This window comes from Sinohyriopsis cumingii, chromosome 1 (assembly GCF_028554795.1).
Source record: "Sinohyriopsis cumingii isolate HCF-2022 chromosome 1, ASM2855479v2, whole genome shotgun sequence".
NCBI classification, from domain to species: domain Eukaryota; kingdom Metazoa; phylum Mollusca; class Bivalvia; order Unionida; family Unionidae; genus Sinohyriopsis; species Sinohyriopsis cumingii.
The window spans coordinates 73,510,666-73,535,358 of NC_142961.1; the positions used below are offsets into that span (position 1 = coordinate 73,510,666).

General features: G+C 34.3%; 1 protein-coding gene across 3 annotated transcripts in view; it reads left to right on the forward strand.

The window, feature by feature from the left end:
• The window catches only part of LOC149807119 (SCY1-like protein 2), a 306,382-nt gene that overhangs the window by 251,093 nt on the left and 30,596 nt on the right, over positions 1-24,693 (forward strand). For all 3 annotated transcript variants that reach the window (XM_089962284.1, XM_089962277.1, XM_089962291.1), the window contains exons 4-7: positions 20,096-20,195; positions 21,882-21,926; positions 23,477-23,617; positions 24,268-24,483. In XM_089962284.1, coding sequence (XP_089818410.1) covers positions 20,096-20,195; positions 21,882-21,926; positions 23,477-23,617; positions 24,268-24,483 — 502 coding nt within the window. The remainder of the gene's footprint in view (positions 1-20,095; positions 20,196-21,881; positions 21,927-23,476; positions 23,618-24,267; positions 24,484-24,693) is intronic.

The following is a 24,693-nucleotide window of genomic DNA, read 5'->3' on the forward strand; positions in this document are numbered from 1 at the left end:
AGTAGCAAGGATTTTCAACACATTTTACTTTTCCCATTAGAGATTTGACCGATCCGGTGGCCTAGTGGTTAGAGTGTCCGCCTCGGAAGCGGGAGGTCGTGCGTTCGATCCCTAGCCGAGTCATGCCAAAGACGTAAAAAACTAGCAAGGCGCTCAGCATTAAGAGGCTAGTGTTAGGACTGGTCGACCCGGTGTCTTGATAATATGACTGGGTGGGACATCATGCTACATGTCTGCGGCATGATGCCCCAGTGCTTGACACAATTATAAAACTGCCACACTGCCGACATCGTCGCGATATGACTGAAAACTTGTTAAAGCTACGTTAAAAATCTTAATAACACACACACACACACACATACATCAGAGATTTGTGAGCCATTGTGGAAACACTCGTTACTATGACCTCAACTTATATCGCGTGAAGACAACGTACCTAAAACAAGAATCAAATTAAACGCTTTCAATTTCACCACCTAATGAAGAGTTTCGTGTGTCATAATTGTGACTTAATTACATCTGAACAGTATCAAGGGGCACAATTATCATTAAATCGTCTTCCTTTATTATTTGACAAGTGCACCATTGGAGAAGGCAAGAGTTCTAAGGCTACAACCGGATAACGGCCATTTTCCGCTACTGTTGTTTTTAATTGCATTTAGAGTTATGTGGACTATGAGTATATGGAGGTGTCTTACATTCAACTAGACCTTTAACAACATAAAATACGATTGTCGAAATGTATGCTAGATAGTATCTCCATGGTCTCCAACAGGTGCACGATGGTACTTGTGTAGCTTAATTAAGCTCATCCTACACTGCTGCAGAGGGAAACCTTAAATTTGGGTCAGTAAGTTCAATCCTGTCAACGCTTTTGGAATTTAGATCACATATTTGTGGACAAGGCTGAAGGACGCATAGCTTTAACAATACTGAGATTTCCATCATACGACAAAACACATGCACAGCCAACATTATCTCATGGTGTGTCTGCATAGTCTACAATATCTCACGGGGTGTCTGCATAGCCAAAAATTACCCCGTGGGGTGTCTCCATAGCCAACATTATCTCCTAGGGTGTTCGGATAGGCAACATTATTCCATGGGGTGTCTGCATAGTCATTATTATATCATGGCGTGCCTGCAGAACCAATATTATCTCATCAAGTGTTTGGATGGCTAATATTGTCACCTGGGGTGGCTCTCCTTTACGGTGGATTTATTCTATGGTTCGTAAATTTGAAAATAATGAGATTCTTACCCTACAACCACGTATATTGGTGCAAGAGATAAAAATACACATTATTTGATGATAATTACATATGCTGTGACATATTATCCCCACCGTGAAGCCCGTAGATGACAGGATTGAAAGTAGAGAACACCGTTCTATAACAATATGCATAACTCATGTGCATAAAATATAAAAAAAATTATGTATGAATGAAATTTGCATCAAACGGTACTTTCTAACAATGGACCAAGAAACTAGAACATGACGATAATTCAAAACGGAGAAGTTTATGAATGTGTGTTCCACAAGAAAAGATTTATAGCTTAGTATAAAATTAATATACGTGTATACACATCACTACTGCTATTTATGTCTGTATTTTCATCGGAAATCGAACCAGAAGCTTTTACAAAAATATATGTACTTAGGAAGTATATTTAAATACACTGAAGACTGATATGAAGGTGTAGGCTTTATAATTGGCATGCCATTCACACTCTAGAATGATTTTTTCGTTGTTTGTTTTGTATTGGTGGAGATTGCCTAAAAGCAATTACGAATAATAGAAGAACGAGTTTCATCAAATCATCAATTTACGTTTTGGAATGAAACTGCAAAGATTTTTTTAACATCAGTCCAACGTTGCCGTCAATGTCGATCGGCATGCAAAATGAGAACTAAAGCAAATAACTAAAAGACACATCAAAACCAGATATTTTTTTAATTAAACTTTTGATATATGATGAATGTTACGTTGGAATCGTTGTGTATCATAATAGTATAACATTGTACTTAAACTATTGCCAATGGAATCCTTCATAAAACATTAAAGTATATGCGTTACAGGTTGTATCTTTAAGTTTCTGTATCTTTTTTTTGTGCGTTCAATCAAAGAAATGGTGTCCGACAAATGTTCATGAACAGTTTCAATATAATGAGATAGTCTGTCGAGTCGGGCTGCTGCTTTGATCATTACATTTATAAAATAAATGTAGAATATCAAGGTTTGTAGATACATCATGGAAGCATGTACGTTAAATCAATAATGTTGTCAGGTGATTAATTTGAGATTAATAAAAAGACATTAGGAGGAACGAAACCAAAAACTGGGTAGCAAAAGTAAAAGGAATAAACTTTTATTAATAAAGAAAACTCTGTGGCAGAATTAAATAGCGTGTCTATTTTAAATGACTTGATTTAATACTTGTATCGAATGAAACTTACTGAATGTAACGTACATGTGAACTGACAGGTGATTATCATTCTAGGCCCCTTTGGATCATTCTAGGCCCCTTTGGATCATTATATGTCCCTTTGGATTATTCTAGGCCCTATTGGACAAATATCATGCTAATCTGCTTCCTTGTACGTGATGCCTATTGTATGAATGAACATATTAGTATTTAATGTCACGTAAATACATGCAATATAAAATAAAATATAACGGTATAAACAGATATTAAGAGGTAATTGAACATTGTTACCTCAAAAAGCCAACGATTTTCTCTGGCGTCATTTTATCATATTGTTCCATTTTTGCGTTCACAAAATAAGTTACTGTCTCACAGGATGGAAGTCGATATGCATGACTATTCTCTTTTCGATTGTCTGTAGATACTGACATGCTATGTTTTCTGGTCGAGGTGAACCCTTTAGAAGATATGTATGTCTGAAAGGGTGGAAGTGTCCAATAAACTAGAATGAACCCTTTAGAAGGTATGTATGTCTGAAAGGGTCGAAGTGTCCAAAAAACTAGAATGAACCCTTTAGAAGGTATGTATGTCTGAAAGGGTGGAAGTGTCCAATAAACTAGAATGAGCTCCTTAGTAAGTATGTATGTCTGAAAGGGGGGGGAGTGTCCAATAAACTAGAATGAACCCTTTAGAAAGTATGTATGTCTGAAAGGGGGGAAGTGTCTAATAAACTAGAGACATTGGAAAAGTTGTTCGGTTCGAAGGTTGCAACTCCCCAGTGGTGGTTATGATGAACTGAAGCTTGTTTGTGAAGGATGTCACTTTCAATTATGGTTATGATGCAACGAAGCTTGTTTATAAAGGATGTCACTCTCCAATGATTTATTACACATATATTGCAAGGAATATAGAACATACCTATCTATATTTCTCGTTCGTTCTCTGTCCAATTGTATAAACAATGCAAATTAGAATTTTGCCTGATCTCTGGGGACACATTTTTGTATTTACACATTTTCGTATTTAGCAGATTCAGCTATCGTTCCAGGGTACAATACAAACAATTCCGCCAAAGTATTTAACTCGTTAAGTCCGCATGATACGTTTATGCATCATGAAACAGTACCTTACTTCCGAGATCTATAACGTCAACATCATACACCAAAACAGGTGGTATTACGGAAAGATGTAGTTGTATAATGATATAATAATGTAGACTTTCTACTCGTGTTAAAACTTAGCGGAAACACCATAATCTTTACAACCCGATTTTTCAGGCCGAAAATTACAGATTTCGGAACAGGAGTTTGTTTCCGGATTTTAAACTTTGGAACTTAATCTAAATCAGAAATGCAGACGGACACACAACCTTTTGCACAGAGTAAGATAGGTTTCAGATTAAAAATGAAACTGGACCAAGACAAACAATTCATGGGTCCACTATGAAGATACAGAAGTCCAGTTTTCACACTTGTTCACATATGTGTGTCTGAAGTCACCAGTCCAAAACAACGTCTCTGATAAAGTTACATGAAAATCCATCGGAAATAGATGTGTTTTGATCCATTCAAAAATTTAACTCGAAACATTTAAAGGGAAAATGAAAAAAAAAAAACAATGGGGGGGATGAATAAATCGTATCATTATCTACCTGGAGGTCATGGTTAATGGAAATTTCATGAAAAACTGCTAAGGCAAAATGAATACGACAACTCAATTAAAAATGTATTTAAACAATGCTCAGAGTACTTTTACGAGGGTCACAAAAATGTTTACTACTTGTACTACTTGTAAACTCCACCTGTAACAATCAGCTATAAATTCAATTATTAAAACCAAATTCACAACTGAAATAATTGAATATTAACAGGCAATAACAAAACAGAAGATATAATGCTAAAAGAGTCAAAGCTGAATGCTAAGCTTAATTAAATTACTTAATCAAGAAATAGTGCATAGATTACAGGAAAAAATCACCAATAAACAAATCAAATTAGAAGAAAGAAAGAAAGAAAAATGAACAGCCATATAACCGACTTCGTAAAGAAATGACTATAATTGTTAAAGCTATGTTGAAAATAAAACAATACAAGCACACAAACACGCATTTCAACATATGCCGTTATTTTCCTCTTTTGCTAAGTAACCTCTGTGGTTAGAGCGTCCGCTTAGGATGCGAGAGGTCACGGTTACGGTACCCAGCAGAGTCATACCCAAGACTAGCCAGTACCGATGGATATCGTACGTTTAATGTCGTATCTTTGACCAAGTACGGCGACAGTAGACAACGATAAATTCTTTCCCTGGCAATTAGCACAAGATATTTTTAATATGTAGAAAGGTCGATTGTGATCCTCCTGTCCACATCTATGACAGATTCGTAACCTCTTGCAGCCATTTTATTGTGGTCATATTTATTTCTGATCAAGTATCGCAAAAGACAGCAGAATGTCGTCATGGAATAAGAGCAAAGGTTGGAGTTATCACACGGGTATTTTATACTCTGATATTTCTCACGCGCAATGAAAGCGGATTTTGACAGCATTAACCTGTTTCAGGTGCATATAGCCTTAAAACCTATCGTAATGATATCGTATTCGAGCAGCTGTCGTGCCTCTCGGGGCATGTCATTTTTCTTTCATTTCCTAGACACTATATACTTTTTCACGTGTTGTTGTCGTTAAACACTAAGGAAAACGAACAACAAGTCCATTTCTAAATTAATCAGTATTGATCCTCCTCAAAAAGTACTAATTGTTCGGTTTTATAAGATGTACCGTGGGGCTTGAGGAGCGTTCCAAAGTTTTCTAGTAGATTAAGCGATGCCGGTAGTGATATTCGATATGCTACACCTGCATTTACAACGATGGAAAATTGCACCATTATGGTTTAATGTTCATTATATTGCTACAGGGAGAAAATATGACTTCATCGTGAATTTGGTTTGTCTAATCAAAGATTCATCGAATTACTGAATTACTTTACATCTAAGTATTGGATGAGCAGTATTACATGAAACCTAATAAGAAATACGAGTCTCATAAGTTTTAAGATTCAACTAAATGGATTTATTTGAATGGCCATTCTTATTTCCTTTTGGTATTTGCAACTGTTAAAACGTAGTATCATGTTGGTTTTCTTTTTCGGGGGGGGGTACATTTTTTGGGGGGAGTGGGGTGTGTGCAAACGTTTTGACCACTGCGCTAGTTATGGTGCCTATTTGAGGCTTTATGAAAGTGATAGTGAAGTTCAAAATAGAAGAGGTATACAAATAATACCACAGTATTAAGCCATTTTTCCCATCAAGAGAAAATATTAATTACTGTATTAAACTATACTGCAAAGCATATCTATGCATTTTGTGTTTTATTTTTCTTGTTCTTGCTACTTGTTCTTAGTTACACACTAAACATTTCAATTCGAAAAGTGAAACAACTAAGTATTGACTGGAAGGAGTGTGGAGCTCAGTTCTAGCTTTACATATTGAAAGGTCGTAATCGCATGACAAAAAACATCAATTTATTTTCTAAGCCAAACAGTCGATTGGTCAGCTAGGCTTATAAACGATATTTGACAATTTTTAAAGTGTTTTTGTTGCTTCCTTCATAACACGCAAACATATATAAGCTACAGGACAAAAACCCAATCTAAGTAATGTTTAAAATCATTCACTTCCTCGAAATCATCTGACTTTATAACAACATCCTAATAAACTTTGCAACACTACTCCTTTGCTTCTCATTCTGATTTCAGTTTTTCGCATTTAATCTTGTTTTTGGATTTATAAACATATCCTACAGCCTATTATTTACACCCAGATATTAAAAAACGCAAATCATAAAGACGAAAGTTTATTGAATACAAAGTCTCCTTGATTTGTAACCAACAAAATGGTTTCGAACAAGTTTATCAAGCATTCCTATTTGAGAAGGTTCATCATGTAAGGATGTTGTTTCACAGGCGTAGAATCTACAAGTTCAACATCATGATAAATTATATTTGTTAGTGTCGGAACATCGGGAATCAAACGATCATATTCAAATAATAGATGTTGTAATCCACTCTTTTCTTGTGCTGGTAGATGTGATGGTGTTTGGTCCAGAGTGTGTAATAATTCTGAATTCTTAATATGGGTTATAGCAAAGTCACTAATGGCCGATTTTATTCCCTCATTTACAATCTCACTGTGTGGGAAACATGTACAACTAAACCGGTTTAATGATTAAAGTGGCTACAGTGACCGAAATACTCCTTTAGCACGTTTATATGACAAAGATGTTTCACTTTCCTCCTCCCAGAAGTGCTGATGATATAATTTAGGTCGCTTCGTTTCTTTTCATTTGTATAAGGACTATACTATTCAGCCTGTAGAGAGTTTCGATGTATGTACAAGACAGCCAGAACTCTATCACAGGCTGAACGTCCGTCATACCTTAATATCATCTTTGACTGTCATACTTGAAAGACGTTTCTTTTTTAATAACTTCAATAGTCCACGGATAGTGTATACGAAACCTAGTTCAAAAGGACTAAAACCCCAATGATTCTTGAATTGATTCCCATACAGCAAAGAAATACAAAAGAACACCCTCGTCTCAATATTTTCCAGTATCAAAGCTATATGATTGAATTATATTCTACAAAGTCTGATACAGTCTTTCTTTGAAAAAGGCCTGGACTTTCTAGGTGATATGCAGAAGATTTAATCTTGTTGAAAACATATAATCATACCTTTTGTCAGTCTGAAGCGACTTTGAAAACGTTGGTGAAGTTTTTCACTGTCTTAGTTTTAATATTCCTCAAAGTAAGGGACCTACACAGTGTACCATTATTTTGCAAAATGGTTCGTCGAATGCAGGAATAGGTTGCAGATGTTTTTTTCTTACCACTAGACTCCTGTGACAATATGTACAATATTTATAAATATCACTTTCAATTTGTTGCATGGACAGTGAAATGTGGATATAACATCACAATGTTTGGCAAAAAGTATACTTTATAATCACGAAATAAATCCAACGTTCTCATGCTCATTTCAAGTTTTCAGTAATTGTCTCAAAGTGAAGAAAATATTAATCAACCTTTCTTCATCAAACAGGGCTACTCACTTAATATTTCTGATAACATCAAACTCTAAGCTTGTTTGCAAAGGGTGAAAAGGGGCGTGATCTGCATACCGGGTATGATTCTTTTAAAATCTATCGCATTTACCCAACTTCTCTTTCTATCTGTTTTTGTCTTTCTTTGTCTCTCTGGCTCTATGCTTCTCGCTGCATTTCTATGCGAACGTGCCAATATACGAATAATTTTGCTGTATCACAAAGATGTAATCCAGAATATCTTTTAATGAGTTCACAATAAACCCAAGGTAATGTTTTGTCCAAAATATTCAATGAGCACTTTGTAATTACAATGGATAATTTATATTGAAATTTAAAGGTAATCCTACAAAGACTGATATTCACATATGAATAATGAATTGTTTACATGGTATCCTTTATATACATACGTTCACCTGACTTATGGAAACAAAATAACCTGGATATAGGTAATTTGCAAACTTTGTCAGGACTGTTTACTTAAACTTTAGCACAAAAAAACACAAATCGAGAAGACCATATAACTTCCAAGCAAATAGCCAATGTCCTAAACTCAAATCCAAAACAAAATAATTTTAGAAAGACATTAGTCATAAAGACCCAAACTCCAACATTCAAATTATATAGAAAGTCAAGCACACAAAACAAATAAATAATACACAACAACAGGCTATCGAACTAAAAACATAAGGCCATGAGCGAAAGTGCTTGGATCTAACATATCCGTTTACTTCATCAGGTCGTTCACCCGTCACTTCCGTGGAACGGTAATTTCTGTCTTCTAATTAAATTCCATATTCCACTCTCTTAACTGTACTGCAACCCTCAATTTCAACCACACATACTTGGATACGGTACAAGTTTCTCTCGCAAAGGAACAAAGGTAAGACGTTTTTCTGCCTCTATCGTCATCATTTTATATGATCTACCATAATATATAACTTCACCGTCTCCAGCATCTATTGGCATTCGTGATATAGCCTTACTATGATTCAAGCAATGCTTAGTAGACAGGATATAAATGTGTGGCCGCTAACATTCCAGCCAGTTGCTTGGATGTTACAAATGGGTTTTTTCAGGCACATTCTCTTCGTTTTGTACACTCAGCCCCTCTCATGTGTCATCTTTCGTTATCTTATATCTCACCAATCATACGGGGATGGCACTCAAGTCTACAACTCTAGCCACGAAAGTGAAGTCGATGTTATCACACAAGGCATAGAGAGGTGCATTTTCGATGCGACGTCATAGATGACTTGTAACAAGCTTCAGATGAATGATAATAAAATTGAAACTATTCTGATCACCACACAAAGATTTTGTAAGTTCCATCCTTTACCGCAACAACAAGCATCAGACGCACCAACATTAAATCCACACAGTATATAGACTAGATGTTAATCTCGACATTACATTCCCATTACACCGACATGTCACGAACATATGCAAGGCTGTGCATCTGGAGCTGAGACCCATCTTCTCCGTTCGTAATTTCCTTTGTTTGATGCCTCTAAAACATGTGTGTTCCTTCGAAATTTAAGACTTGTGTATTGTAATTCTCTTATATCTGGTTCGTTTCGGTCAATACTACAGAAACTTTAAACAGTTCAAAACATAAAGGTTCGGATTATCCTTAGCGTACCAAGAACCGAGCTATCCTCAACCTGCTCTTCTCTGTACTGGCTACCCGTTCCATCCAGAATCAAACACGAAATCTGTTCTTTATGCTAAATTTATTTTACCGCCTCCAGTCTAAATTTCCTTCTGACCTCAGCCACGTGTACACTAATTCAAGATAATTAAGCTCCGCTTCCAACAATTATAGTTACTTAATTACAACTAAAAACCCAAGTCCTACAAAAAAGATTCTTGCGTACCAGGGCCCAGCCTTGTGGAACAGCATCTTTTCGTTTTACATTTCCACGGTGCTTATTGTTACAGAAACAAAATCGTGTTAGGGAAATAATCGATTTGACACAAAAACTGACAAACAACACTGCAAATAGCGAACAAATGGAAGCAAAATCTGATTTTGGTAACCTGTACGTTCCTTGTTACTTATGCATTGATAAATGGCAGTTCAGATTATTCCTGATTTAAACGCTAGGTTTGAGTGTACGCGGTATTTTGGGTTATGGGCGATCCCAGTCAGTTCTCCCTTTTGAGTTATGGGCGATCCCAGTCAGGATTAGATCACTGAAATTATGGTCTATAGAAAATAAATGTTCCGCCACTGGGCTCCTTACACTTCGTTGGTTTGCAGCCTGATCTGTGGAGATTTAATATAATATTTAATTTCTGTATCATTCTAATATATTAAGACCTGCGTACTTTTCATTTGATGCGCTAGATCACATTGTCTGTGTTTCACACACACACACACACACACACACACATTCTTGTAAAACTCTTAAACCGGGACATACGGATTTACTATCAAAACTGGGACATTTTTATTTTAACAAATTATGAGCGATAAAGATCTATTTTAATATGTATTTGATACATACATGTCATTTCTAATTGATTTGTGGTTGATTTCCAAGAAACACTGTATGAGAATCTTTACCATCAGAACGGGGACACACACATATACAGAATGGGGACACACACATATACAGAACGGGGACACACACATATACACAGTACTGGAAATTATACAATCAGATGGGGACATTCAATAAGTATGTGTTTTGATTCAAAATAGAAATCAATTCAATCTAAATACTGCAGTAATCTCGCTTGATACACGTAGTTCCCATCCATATTAATAAACTAAATTAAAATTATCATGTTGAATTTTTATATAATGTTTGTTGTATATATAAGTAAAAATGGTCTCCATGAGTTTGAAGAAGCTGAATTGTCAGAATTGTGTGAAAATACAAAGAATGTGTCCCTTTTTCTAAAATGAAATAATCAAAGATATGCATGCCAATCTTCAGTTAAAATAACTGTATTGGCAAGACTACGGTTTAGAATTAAATATGTCCCACACAATAACACATTTTTAACTTTGGTGTACAAAAATTTGCCATTTTAGTGTAATCCCCTTCATTAATAAGCCAGTGCATGATAAGATCTCTTCAATATGAAACACACCAAAACTTTATTTTGTATGATGGCATGGTTTAGTTTTAGTGAGCTCAGGTCAGAGCCGCATAAGTCCTCCTGGTGCTAAATAGTCCCTATTAAAATCTAATTGTGTGGATCGACTGTGTGACACCATGTGCAGTATTCATGATAGTGACTGGTAAATCGTACAACTGAATGATCGAGAAGGGACTGTCCCGTTATCTAGAGACGCCTTTTATTTTTACTATGATGGTAAATATGGTGTAGAGTTACAGGCGAAATGAGGCTTAAAACCATGCTTTGACTGACTTAAGGTAGCGTAGGAAAAATAGTTCCCGGTATTTGGTGTTTTGAGTTGTGATTTGTATTTTATGGTAGTTAAGTACCGGCGCTACGTTACTGAAATGTATTAAGGAGAAACAATGCATTTGTAAGGTAGACAGGCAATGGTGAAGTTGTGATGTAAATGTGTAGTTGTGATATTGGTGGTCATGCATTAGTCAGAGGAAAATTATTCTAGTTTGTTTCATTCGTTCACTAAAGAGACCTCTTGTATGTAACATTATTAATGTTCTGGCTTTCGCTTAGTGACGAATGTTATCATCGGGTCCTTAGAAAAAGGGGAAAACAAGGGACGTACGGCCAGAAAGAAATGAAACTAGTAAGAAGCAATAACGACAGACAGAAGTAACGAAGCCGAGAGAGAGAGAGAGAGAGAGAGAGAGAGAGAATATAAAAAGGTACTGACTAAACGAGAACAGAATGTGACATATTTGATAATTTACCTCTGAGATAAATAAAGTGCATCTGATTGTTTTCTTTCACATTAGCTATACTTCAGCCAGCATGCACATTTATGAAACATCGAGAAACACTAAATTTGAGTATAAAAGCTTGTATTTTCAGCGTCGTGACTGGTGCTAACTTGCAAAAGTTATTTTTATTTTCTTTTGGCTCAATCTTAACTTGTTGGATTTACCTCTAATGCGATTAATTGTAGGAAAGAAATGGTAAACCATTGATACCATGTAGACTGTTCGTTATTATGCTTCTAACTACATTTGAATGAACTAAAATCAATGTTGATATTTTCCAGTGTATTTCTTATCCAAATGTGCATGGCTCAGAGTTAAATAGGAGATAAAATATACAAGCCCAGATGAATTGCTAGAATCTTTTGTCCATCGTAAAAACCGTGCATAATATCCAAAGGAAACCTTTCATTCAGTTTTCTTGGTTCCCGATCTAATTTGGCGAAATGTGTTATGAACGTTGGACTACCCATTAATAAGCATGTATATCGATATTGGTCTCTGTGTTAAAATGGAAAATATACCATATATATTTGTCTGTGCTTACATAAATGAGTTAAATCCTGTTAGCTCTTCTTAATGCCATCTTCGGTCAGTAATTCGGAAGCGATATGCGCAAGCCAACAGCACAACAGTGTGAATTTTTACCGCGTAAACGGGGACGCAGTTTTCCGACTGATACACACTAGGTTTTGAGTCTAGTTGGACGTGTGTATTGGTGTGTATAGCATGATGTGAAAAAATACCAACAAAATGGGGACATGCTCAGATATGCTTATTTTTAAGGTTTGTGTCATTAAATAAGGCCTTGGCATTTCATTGAAGCCGAAATTACAAAACGGGGACGTCCCCGTTTTGAGGTGGTCCCCAGTCTGTTGGTGTTTATTCACAATGAGGTCCCCGTTTCACGCCTTTTACAAACGCACACACACACACACACACTCACACACACACATATGGCTTCTAACATGTAAGGGTTGTATATAGTACTCATTAATAGTAGTATTAATAGTAGTAGTGGTTCTTTTACAGTGTCATAGATTCTCTCAAATGCGACGATTGTCTTAACGCGTTATATTGATATTTAAATATAGTTGATAAATAAAATGATCAGTAATGATTTAAAATGATTATCCAGATATGTTCATATTTCAGTGGTTTTAATACAGGATATCGCGAATATATAAATTGCAACATTTTCTGTTTAAGTTGTCGTCGTAGTTATGATGTATTATTTAGATATGTAAGGCAATCCCGCCAATACTGAAATCGATGAAATTAAAAGACATCAAACCCTAAGAAGTCATGACTGTGACTATTCATGACTAAAATTGCACGTCGTGTTTTGTCAGTTCCAAGATGAGGTGACATCGAAAACTGGTATACAGGTAAAGGCACAAAGTAATATTAGATGTGAGTTTGCACTTTAGTGTACATGGAATAAAGAACTTCATAAATTAAGCATGATTTGTAAATTGTTTTAAAGAAATAGGTATAAGCTAAATAATTAGTCATTATCAAATCTTCCAATAACCATTTAATTATTATACATGGAAAATCAATTAAATTAGGTCGGTCAAGGTCATTAAATCCTGAAAGTATTCTCTTTGAATCTATTACTGAAAGCATACAACACTTGTATCGATATCTTACTTCACAGTGGCACAATATCTGACAAACATTTGTTCCTGTCCACATAGAATGGTAAAAGCAAAAAGTCCCATTTAAACTTTGCCTAATAATTTTGGAATAAATGTAAATCAAAAATGTACGTTATCATTTTGTCTTATATTCATTCGATTATATGCCTTAAGCTGACATATCATACTGGTGAGGTATTCTTATTATATGTGATACTTAGCTTACTGCATGTATTGCTTATTCAAACTGAGTTTTTTTTTTTCTTTTATTCATAACAGTCCTCCTGTATCCATTAGTGTAATGTATTTTCCTCATAAGGTAGTTATTGGGCACTAAATTAGACAATGAGATATACGATAATGGAAAATATAGACTAAGTGAATGCCAGGAGCCACCTAAATAAACCATTTGATTCCCTTTCTTGATTTGAAATGAACTAGCATTACCGCAAGTATCCAGTATATCAGCAACACAAAAAATTTACTTCCAAAAAGGATTGTAGGGCATGACCTCAGGCATCGTTCATCTGTGAAATCGATCAAATCAAGAGACAGGTTCTAACGTAATATCAAATGTAAGGTAATTTACGTTTTGTGCAGTCTGATAAACTTGATACCGTGCTAAACGTTTGATAGCTTTTATATAATTATGAATGTAAAACAAAAGACGCCTTGCGGCTGGTGCTCCACAGACTGGCTGCCAGTCCCCTTGGATTCTCAATTATTTTACTTTCTCAGACGAGACACGTTGTAGATAAAGTGAAAGTGGGTACAATTATGCATGGGAACGCTTGTGTAATAGAAAGAAAGCTTTTAATTTTTAATATCTATATTGATGTTAAGACCAACACTGCAACACGTCTCGGCACTCAAATGTGTATGATTCCTCTGAAAATCTACAGACAGTATTTTGCCACATCGAAAATCGCGTAACATTATTTTCATTGCATAAGCTTCAACTACACACAAGCAGTATTGAAATTATGTGTCATATGTTTACAATATTTGATGAAGGAATCGTTCGCTTCAACGCACAGATGTTACCGTAAATTATCCGCTATAAAAAAAAAATTCTCTTAAACTTAATATTGTGTATACTGAAAATATATGGTATAGGACGAGCTTATCTACGTGTGACATTTTGCTTTTCATGTTAATGACAAACTAATGCTTGTAACCATACTATATAACTAAATTAATATTCAGTAAGATTCGACCAAAGAACATTAAAAGTCCTAACAATAAAAAATATAAGATTCTTTCATTTTTTATCAAAAGCTGAAACGTTGCGGTGAAATTGCAGTGCAATTTTTAAACGCCTGGGTAAATATCTGACAAAAGTAGCTCACAATAACATCATGGTGAGATACTGAAGTCTTTATAGCGGCAAACTCCGAAATGTTGTAAATTAGCAGCACTTGTCATCGAGTCGGTCAGATATAATTAATTATAAGGCCGAACAAAAAGTATTGTTCAACTGAATTTCTGTGTAGCTTGAAAATATTTGTACAAATGTTGCATTAATTCTAAGCATTGGAAACCTTTCAAAATAAGTTATGACTCGTGTCATGAAGGGTTAGTTTTCCTCAATATTTTAGTTAAAAGTATTCCTTATTGCATGCACTGAGTGAGCAATTTGATTATGATGCTTTTTATCATCCTGCCGTGAGAAGTTTAGTGGTCGATACAAAAGTAACGGAGTGACGTAAATCAAACTGTTCTTATTCAAACAGCACCCTAGCGTGAAGAAAAGTAACGTGTTTTATGACTTAAGCTTATACGACAGCAGAGGCTTTGATAGCCATTTGCACTTTTACAATCTCTTTCTGCTTCACTAACCAGGAATTTTTAAGATTACATTTTACCGACAATACCAGATTTGCAAGCCTTACGTATATCTTGTTGTGATTATGTCCTGCATTAGTTGTTTGCGATAAATATGTTCTCATTACACGATGATATGGTTTAAAGCTTGACAAAATACAATCCGTTGTCGCGATATTTTGGCATGATTCCAGGTTCAACACAACAGAGAAAGAACAACTATCGTGAATGATTTTTTTCTCACAAATTGCTAAACAAATGTGCTATTTATCTGTACTGAATATTTTGTGCTTTCAGATATAAATATATAGAGAGGATACATGTGCGACCATATTGATTACCCCCATAAAAGCATTTTTTTTATGACAATACCCTATCCTCAACCCAAAACAATTTCCAAATGGACGCAGCCATCTGCCATCCCAGCAAATAAAATTTCCAAACGTTCAAAGCAATAGAACCCTATGTTATTGCATTCATCAAAATGTGTTTTATAAATATGCTTCAGCCACAATCCCTCAAATATCAGTGCCATTATTGCAAAGTTATTTGAAAGAATATCATGGTTGTATGTTCCGCAAGAGCACATTACAACTTTGGACCCAAGCTACTGAGACAGAACCAGATGCATTACAGCTAATACACTGCAATCCTAACCACATGAGCAAAGACTACAGGTAAATGTTTATGATTAAGTTGCTAAAGGAAAATTCGATTTACTTTAACACTCGGGTGTAGATGGCATAGCTGTTTGTTGCAATGTATTATACAACGGAAATCAATTAATTTCGTTGTTTCGATTTCCAGGTAGAGAACCTCTAGGCTTTAAAATCTGCAGTTAAGTTGAGGAAATTAATAGCATTTTCTTAGTGCGTCTTTCCTTCCTAATGGTTTTTTATTAGGGCCTTTAAATGAGGAAAGAATAGTGGGTAAAGAGTTCGTTCAAGTCCAGTAGAATATATTTCGTGACGTATATGATTATTGCATAATATGAGGCAATGGAACAGAAACAAAAAGATTAAAGAATATAAATCATGACAAAAATTAAAGGTCAGAATGCTAAAGGTCATAACACTGAAGGGATGGATACAAGACATGCACAGGAAGTACATATTTAGCACCAGACTATTCATCCTGGGGTGAAAATAGCAAGCTAACAAACAAACTGATTTTCCATTATCGTATTCTTAGCAGTATTCTCTTTATAATCTTTTTAAAAGATGACAATAGTAAAACTATCTGAAGTTCATGGAAAATAGTAGAAAACAAATGGAGACTAAGATGTCCCGTGTATGCGGTTGTTACAAAAAACACAAGAGAGAATACGACAGAGAAAGGTTGGATGAAAAGAGAGAATACTATTAGTTATACCATGATAAAAAGCACAAGAAGACGTGGAAACAGGACAAGAGAGAAAACTATAATAAATACATGGTGAATCAATAATTTAAACAAACCACAGCAACAAAATGTTTAGAATAAAAGCACAAGACAAAACATAAATTGTACATGTGATAAAGCGTAAAGATAAAATCAGGAACTGCGTTGATATTGATCGGTGATCGATCAGTTGAAATAAACAGGAGTTTCAGTCAGTCAGATCTACATGTGGATGACAGTGACCGTTATATATATATATATATATATATATATATATATATATATATATATATATATATATATATATATATATATATATATATATATGTGTGTGTGTGTGTGTGTCTTATGTAATGTAATGTACCTTGAACCCTCTCTGTAATTCATCTAAACTATCAATGGATAGAAAATATACTAATTAAATATGTTACTCCGATTATTGCTACTTCTCCGGAAAATGTACTATGTTTTCTTCATTTGCTTCTCGTCCCTTCTTTCCAACGCAGTATTAGTTCAAGGTATACAAGTTATTTCCTTCTTTATTCCACTTGCTATATTAACTTTTCATTTATGTTGATATTATTTGTCCTCGTCGATTCTCTCACTGTTACTGTTACCTTTTAAAACGTTTTTTCTTTAAATTTGTTATTGATCCATTTTAAAAGTGTAAAATGGCAGAAGGTGCTGAAAAGGATTACAGTGAAGATATTAATAGAACAACCTCTAGATGCAACAAGTGAAAAAAATTACACAGAATAAACTTGTCTAATGAGGGCTTTGAAACTTCTCAACAGCATAAATCTAGTTAGGACTTTATCAATAAATAGGCTAAATCTACATTACGTGTGAAACCGGTGACGTTGATTTTATGTCAAAAGGATGAACTGGGTCAGCAAATTAACGTAATTATCCAAGGGGGATAGAAGGATTTATTATAATATAAACCTGAAGTTCTAATTGTATAAATTGATAAAGTAATAAAGGGTTTAAAAATGTAAGCTGAAATGGACAAATTTTGTATATCCTTGTATATGAAGATAAACGTTCCTACGTTTCAAAAACCAACATTTCCAGTCTGGTAGCCAATACAGATGTTCAGAGGGAATATGAATGCACGTAATTAACACAAATATATGATTCGACCAGCATATAAGAGAGGTAAGGGCTACAGTATATGATAATCAAGGAAAAATGTAATAGAGAACCTATACCGGTTAAATTATATACACTACAAGACAAGACAACTAAAGTTCATGTTGACGTTGTTAGAGCAGTGTAATAAAAATTTACTAAAGTGAAATTAGATGTTGAAATGTATTGCAAACATAAATAGGGCATGAAGAAAGACAGAGGTAAAGAAACAGATGCAAATAACATAACTTGCTTGCAACAAATATTGAAAAACACTTAAAAGCAAAGAACACAAGTAATTAGACATTTAATTGATTTTGAGAACATAACAGTACCATAAATCTCAGAGTAAAAGAACACTTACCATTAGAACAACTAATCAAAGAAATTGACAATTGTTGCAATTTTGCAGCGCTAGGTATCAAGCAGAATGTCTTTGTCAAGCAATAGCAAACATTGTTAAAGATTATACACAAGTTAGAGTAAGTGGAACAGGCGCTAGTGGAAGAGCAGGAAGACAGCCCTGTGTTGAAAAAGTTAAACATGTGTTGAAAAAGTTAAACAAATGACTATTATGTTTCATTCTTTCTTTAACTTTTTCAACACAGTTAAGAAAAAGCAGTAGCATTGATGCCTGTCATCATTGGTATTATAGTAAGTTATTGTTTATCTTTTTATTTTGATTATTCTTTTTTAACAAACAATCAGCCGGGCTAATTGTTTCTTTATTAACTGATCATACAATATGGCTTAATTATGATAAATTAGCTTATTGTTTTAGTCATAAAATTAATACGGCAGAAAGTAGAATAGAACAATTTCGGCTAATATGGGTATCAAAATTAATAACCTATTTCAGAACGTAAATCAGGTCAATTCCTGCAATGAGAAACATATTTATAAACCTTTATGCATTTTAAATCGTGGCCTGCTTCTTTTGTAGACCGTACCGTTGTGATCACAATACTCTGTCCATCTTTCGTCCTTACTTGCAAAATAATTCTTACCCCTTATCTTTTCTTTCCATTACTTTTTGGACGAATCGCCACAGACTGCTTTGCAGCTGCTGTTAGTATATTCATAACAGGTATATATTTAAGGTAGTGTTTATTCACATATTTAACATCGAACAATGCTATCAACATTCATCCAATATTACTAGATAAAAATATAACATCACCAACTGTATGGTTAGTCTAACTCTCTATTCATCTGAGTCATAGCCATGTTTGCTAAAAGTCAATTTTGTGAAATAACCTTTAAACATTGTCATGAACAGTGAGAGAGAATGTGTAACAAGTGCCTCATTTTGAATCTGAGCATCTAAAATAGGCTAAATATCACATATAACCTGCAACTTTGACTTAATTTAAATATTCCATCTTCTGTTAGACCGTAAATATCTTACAGAAAGAACTAAACCCTTTCTATTAGTTCATCGCTTGTCATCAATGACTTTATTTCCTCAGCAGGCATTTGTACACAGTATTAAACTATTCCACCCAGCGGCATAATTATGATGTTGTTCTGAGGCAATCACTTCATCAGCTGGTGTACGTTCTCCAAAAAGCCCTGATGTACAGTTGTATATACTCGAGTAATATTACCATTATGATATTTTTCCATTAATATATTACAATCACAGTGAAGAGGAATTTCAAAGTTATCATATATGTTAAATTGTTTTAAATCTAAATTATTGCTTCTTGGACATCAATGTTGATTATATGGTCAACAATGTTTATTATATGGTCAAAATATTGAGCATTCAGACAATAGTTTCGTATCCGAAATTTAATATGAAAACAATTTATTCATTTTACAATCTCAGGTATAGCTGATATTCCGCATGCACGTACTTTAACCCATACTATCCAATTTGATTGATTATGCAAAATTTCATATAATACTCTGCTCAGTATTTGTACATCAAAATCTTTTTTTATCAACTTAAAGTGTGTTTGTCAACAATCAATATACTGTTCAAAGCACCCTTGGTAATATCTATATGTATTGGTGTTTATGGCATGTGAATCGCTCCGTTGTTCGTACCATCACAGTACATATTGTTCCTATGAACAGTAAAAAATCTTTAACATCAATGTATCAAAGAATTTTGACAGTGTCTTTAAAAATGGTCTGCAAGACGCTCCATATGATTTGTTTGTAAAAGAAACACTCTATAACCGAAGTTATGATAGAGTTAATTCATCGAGGTAAGGTGTCATTTGTATGACCGTTCATGTACAGTTTATGTTATACATACAGCCCTTCTGAACTAGCATTCTATTAAGCTTAGAGAATCCTGAAAAAAGATCATTGTAAATAAACTTGATGAAATAAATTTCATAATTTCTATTTTAATCCAGCCTTGGCGAGCAAACGTTTGAAGTTTTAGCATGCTTTGATAAATGTTACTTGCCGTTTAGTGTATCAATATATAGACTACACATAATATGAGGAAAAACACATTTAGCCATAAAAACTACAAAACAGTGTAATGAAATGACAAATTATTTTTGGATGTCTTCCACATTAACCATTTTTCTTGCATGACGTCACTGTATGCGCATGTGGCCTTTATTGTAGGTCATTAGAATGGAATTCATTCTGTTTTAATGAACCTAGATCAAATTAATAGTCGTGCGATAACGTGATTTCTGCCACAATTTTTTAAAATCAAATATGATTGTCTTTAATATTTCAGCAATAGCATCGCTTTTGCAACGGAACCTATTTTTGCAAGCCTTGCCAATCTACTCGGCAACTACGACAGAATGCCAGTCCAAATTCCACAAGATATTAAGGTAAGACATTTAAAATACAGAGCTTTGACATACTGTATAACTTTGAAACCATACTGTGGCTTACTATACCTTGTGGTCGATTATAGTATCTGACTGACTGAGCGCTCGGACTATGTCTCGTCTGTGATGCCCATTGTCACTTACATTCTATTAGTGAAATCAAATCTCCATAAAACAAAAATTCTAGCAAAGCCATTGTAAGAAATTCCACATGTACTATTTGTACCAATTGTTGCGTGGCTCCAAATAGAGTCAGATACGATCCCAAACAATTATCTTGAACAAAGTTAGTATTAAATGGTAAGGTACACAACATCGGGTAGTTGCTGGTGTCTTCTATATTTGAGACAATAAAGTGATAAAGTTGAAACGGTTTGTATCAACAGCTCCATTGAAAGCTGCATTTTTCACATTGCCAATGAATAAATGTTTAGGTATCTGGACATGGAACATATGATCTTTGATCTTGGATCGCCGTACAGTTGCAACACTTTTTGATTTCTGTTCTTCTTATGGGAACAGTGGTCGTGTTCCTCCTCAGAATCTCTGATTTCGTGTCCTACGTGAGGTAAGACTTCTTTGATGCTGGTTTTGAAATCGTTAGAAGGCCCTTATTCTTGCACTCAGTAAATCGTCTTGAGAATTTTGTTTGTTTTTAGACCATGATGGTTAACACGAGTTGCTTCCTTACGATAGGGCATGACGTTTCAAAGTATGTAATTCTTGGTTCAAACAGGTTTGACGATTAGTGCAACATGCAGCTCCTAGATGCTCTGTTACATTAGTCACAACTAAGTCAGGGAACGTTGTCAAAAGTGAAGTTTCGTCGAAAACGTATCTTTGTGGAACATAATATTTTGTCAGATGTCTCCGATTATATCAATAATCTCACCGTCAAAATATGATTTACTGGCAGGGAGATAGTGGGCAGAAAGAAATTCTCTTTACACAAGATATTTGTTTCTTGTTTCTTGGGTCATCGCCGATGTTAATCAGTGATAAACGTAATGAATGTCAGCAATGGATCAGAGGTGTTTCATACAAATTTATTTTTGACCACATTCCTATATTTAAGCATTATATATATATATATATATATATATATATATATATATATATATATATATATATATATATATATATATATATATATATATATATATATATATATATATATATATAAGATTGTTTTCCATTGTTTTCCATCAGTTGTAACACTCGTTTGTACGCCGACAATGATGACGAAGCTTAATAATTATTGTTCTGGTACAATATTGTTTGACCGATTAAGTATAAATGTTTCGCCCAATGTTAAATTTCCTGTTTTAACTGCAGTATCCCTATAAATGCTAATCTCCATTGTGGATATTGCGCTTCCTTATGATGACAACATTTTCCTTGTGGTTACAGTGTGTCCCAATGTTGCATTTTTCATCGAGATATTTCGTTCCCCGTAACTAAATACACAGCTATGACAACAAATATCATAGCAATTTCTGCTAATGCGATATTTATCATGCATTTGGACAGAACGTGAAACATTTCATTCACCCATTCATGGCTTTTTCTCCTGTTTAAAGTTGCGTTTTTACTGTAATGATAACGTTAAAATAATCAGAATTCGTATTTCTTCTTCTTCGTCAGTAATTTGGTAGCTAACCTAAAGCTTGTGTTGTATATTTGCAGGAAAACGAATTTCTCGAGTTTGAAATTAGATACGGGATATTACAGGTAGTATGAAATTGATAGTAGTTTGCTAACCGATCTTGAACGTAAAGTTTTGCACTTTACCTTTATTATGTTTGAAACAACACGCACACACACACACACTCACACACACACACACACACACACACACACACATATATATATATATATATATATATATATATATATATATATATATATATATATATATATATATATATATATATATATATATATATATATATATATATATATATATATATATATATATATATATATATGTGTGTGTGTGTGTGTGTGTGTGTGTGTGTGTGGTATATATATATATATATATATATATATATATATATATATATATATATATATATATATATATGTGTGTGTGTGTGTGTGTGTGTGTGTGTGTGTGTGTTTGTCTGTCTGTCTGTCTGTATCTGTGTATGTGTGATTTTAAAGTTAAATAAGGATCTAGTGATCCTGAAAATTCGTGTGTTGTACGTGAGAGCTTGCTTCAATACCACCTTGATATTGCACACTTCTCCTATACCATTTACTAATGAATATGTCAACCCTAGCATAGATCTAGGATGATTCAAACGCTCTGTAAGTTGTAGACTATGTTATTTAAGGAAGGGTCGCTTTAGAGGTCTTACCAAACAAATAATTTCCAGACCCAACTTCGTCTTAACGACCGATAACGGATTTTGTCAAATCAGACAGGCAGTACAATCTCCTAAATTTATTTTAGTTTAACTTACTATATACTTAACGCTAATTTGCGTCGAATTCGAACTAAAATGAAAATGTGTTATATGTTATCTATTTTATTAATTTATCTTTTATATTTTGGCAACATGCTTATGTCCAGTAACGCTCGCCTGTTCACCATCTTGATATGTCGGTCACACTTTATTAAGAGCATCCATGTCATTCTGTCGTTACCAAGAATGCTAAAATTTGTCGAACACGATCAATCCTAAAACATAATTATGTAGCCTACACCTCCACCACGCCACCTCACCCTTCCCCCACCCGCACCCGTACCCCACCCCGCCAAGTTGGGTGGTGTGGGGTAATAAACGCCAGAGTAGTACAATGAACAAAAGCGTAGACGATTACTCCTTTTTTGTCATATTCAGAACACTAATGTTTTCTGATGATTCTCTTTTTGTATACTAATATAAATATACAATAAAATTTTAGAAGTCTTAATTGACTTAACATGGAAGTTTTGTTGAAAGAAAACATGCCATTGTGGCACATCTTTTACCGCCGTATCTATTTTACTTTTCTTAAATGGGAATATCTTTACCAATGGACATTATTTTAATCGGAACAATCTGCCTTCTTCAAATTTTCAAAGACTGTTAAATATCCCATCTCGAATTTGTATTAAAACTGAAGTCTGTTTTAAATGTTTCATCATTTCACTGAGTAGACACTTTAAGTAATTACAGTAATTAGTCAATATGGCAATTTACTTTCAGGGATTGCTATAATAATTTAACACCTATTTGTTTGGGTTTTTTATTGTTCTGTATATTTCATCTCCATTACATATTACAATTACATAGATCACAGAGGCTTTAAGCTATCTCCATAGTACAGAGCAACTGGTTCATAGAAATGTTTGCCCTGAGTCAATCTTGCTGACGAAGCGAAGATGCTGGAAATTAGCTGGTCTCGGATTTGCAGAGAAAATTCAAACTGGCAAAGTGAGTGAATTAATGAATGTACTATTATTTACGAACGCAAGCAAACACATTGTCTTAGCTGCAGAAAATATCTTATTTTAATGGAATAATATTTACAGATCCAAACAAGAATGTAACACTCTGTAGTATGCGTTCTTGTATGCCAATTTATTTCAAGATTCTACTGTTTGCATTGCTGTCATTTAAAAAAAAATTCGTCGTTTGCAATGTTACTGCTACAGTTGTAGGCTTATCTCTTGCCAAAGTCTATCATGGATGAAGACAAGTACATCATTGTCTTATATGTGCAAATGGGAAACACTAGTGATGGATAAAAAGAACTCAATATATTGTATCGGAAACGCAAGACATTAAACATTTAAAGCATTTTAACTTTTACGATCGTTACTTTTAAAAAGTGGTTTCTACTTTTCCCTTGTGTATTACTGATATTTTGTGATTGTTCAATCTTATGAGTTTGGTTGTATCACTCTGTACAGCTCATATTTAAAAAAATGTTATCAAAATTGTCTTTGCATTTCCCAATGCGACAGTGACATACGATTTGAGTACGTAATATGCGGTAAAATTCAATGCAGTCTATATTCAAGTTTTGCTGCTTGATTTTTTAAAACAAGGTTTATAAAATGTCGCCAATTGTCTCTAAACAGGAAACATTTTCAGCACAGCCGTGGTCAACCAAAGCTCCAAAACTGACTCAGCCAAACTTGAACTTCATAGCCCCAGAGATTCAGCTTGACAAAAAAGGTGGTCCAAGTAGCGACATGTATTCTCTAGGATTTACTATATGCACACTCTACAACAACGGCACGCCGCTCATCAACGCCGGCCACAACACACAGCTATACGTGAAACAGCTTGAACACGTACGTTACGAATAATTTGGTTATAAATGTTCAACCACGTGAGAAAAAAATTATAATAAAGTGGATAAATATTTTATGACATTGAATGATATCGACAAAATTATTAACTCGTAGACTACGTTATTATGTGATATATGCTGACTCGTGGTTAAACTTACGATGAAATGATGAAGAAAACTACATTCTTTATTTCCTCTCGAAACATCAACA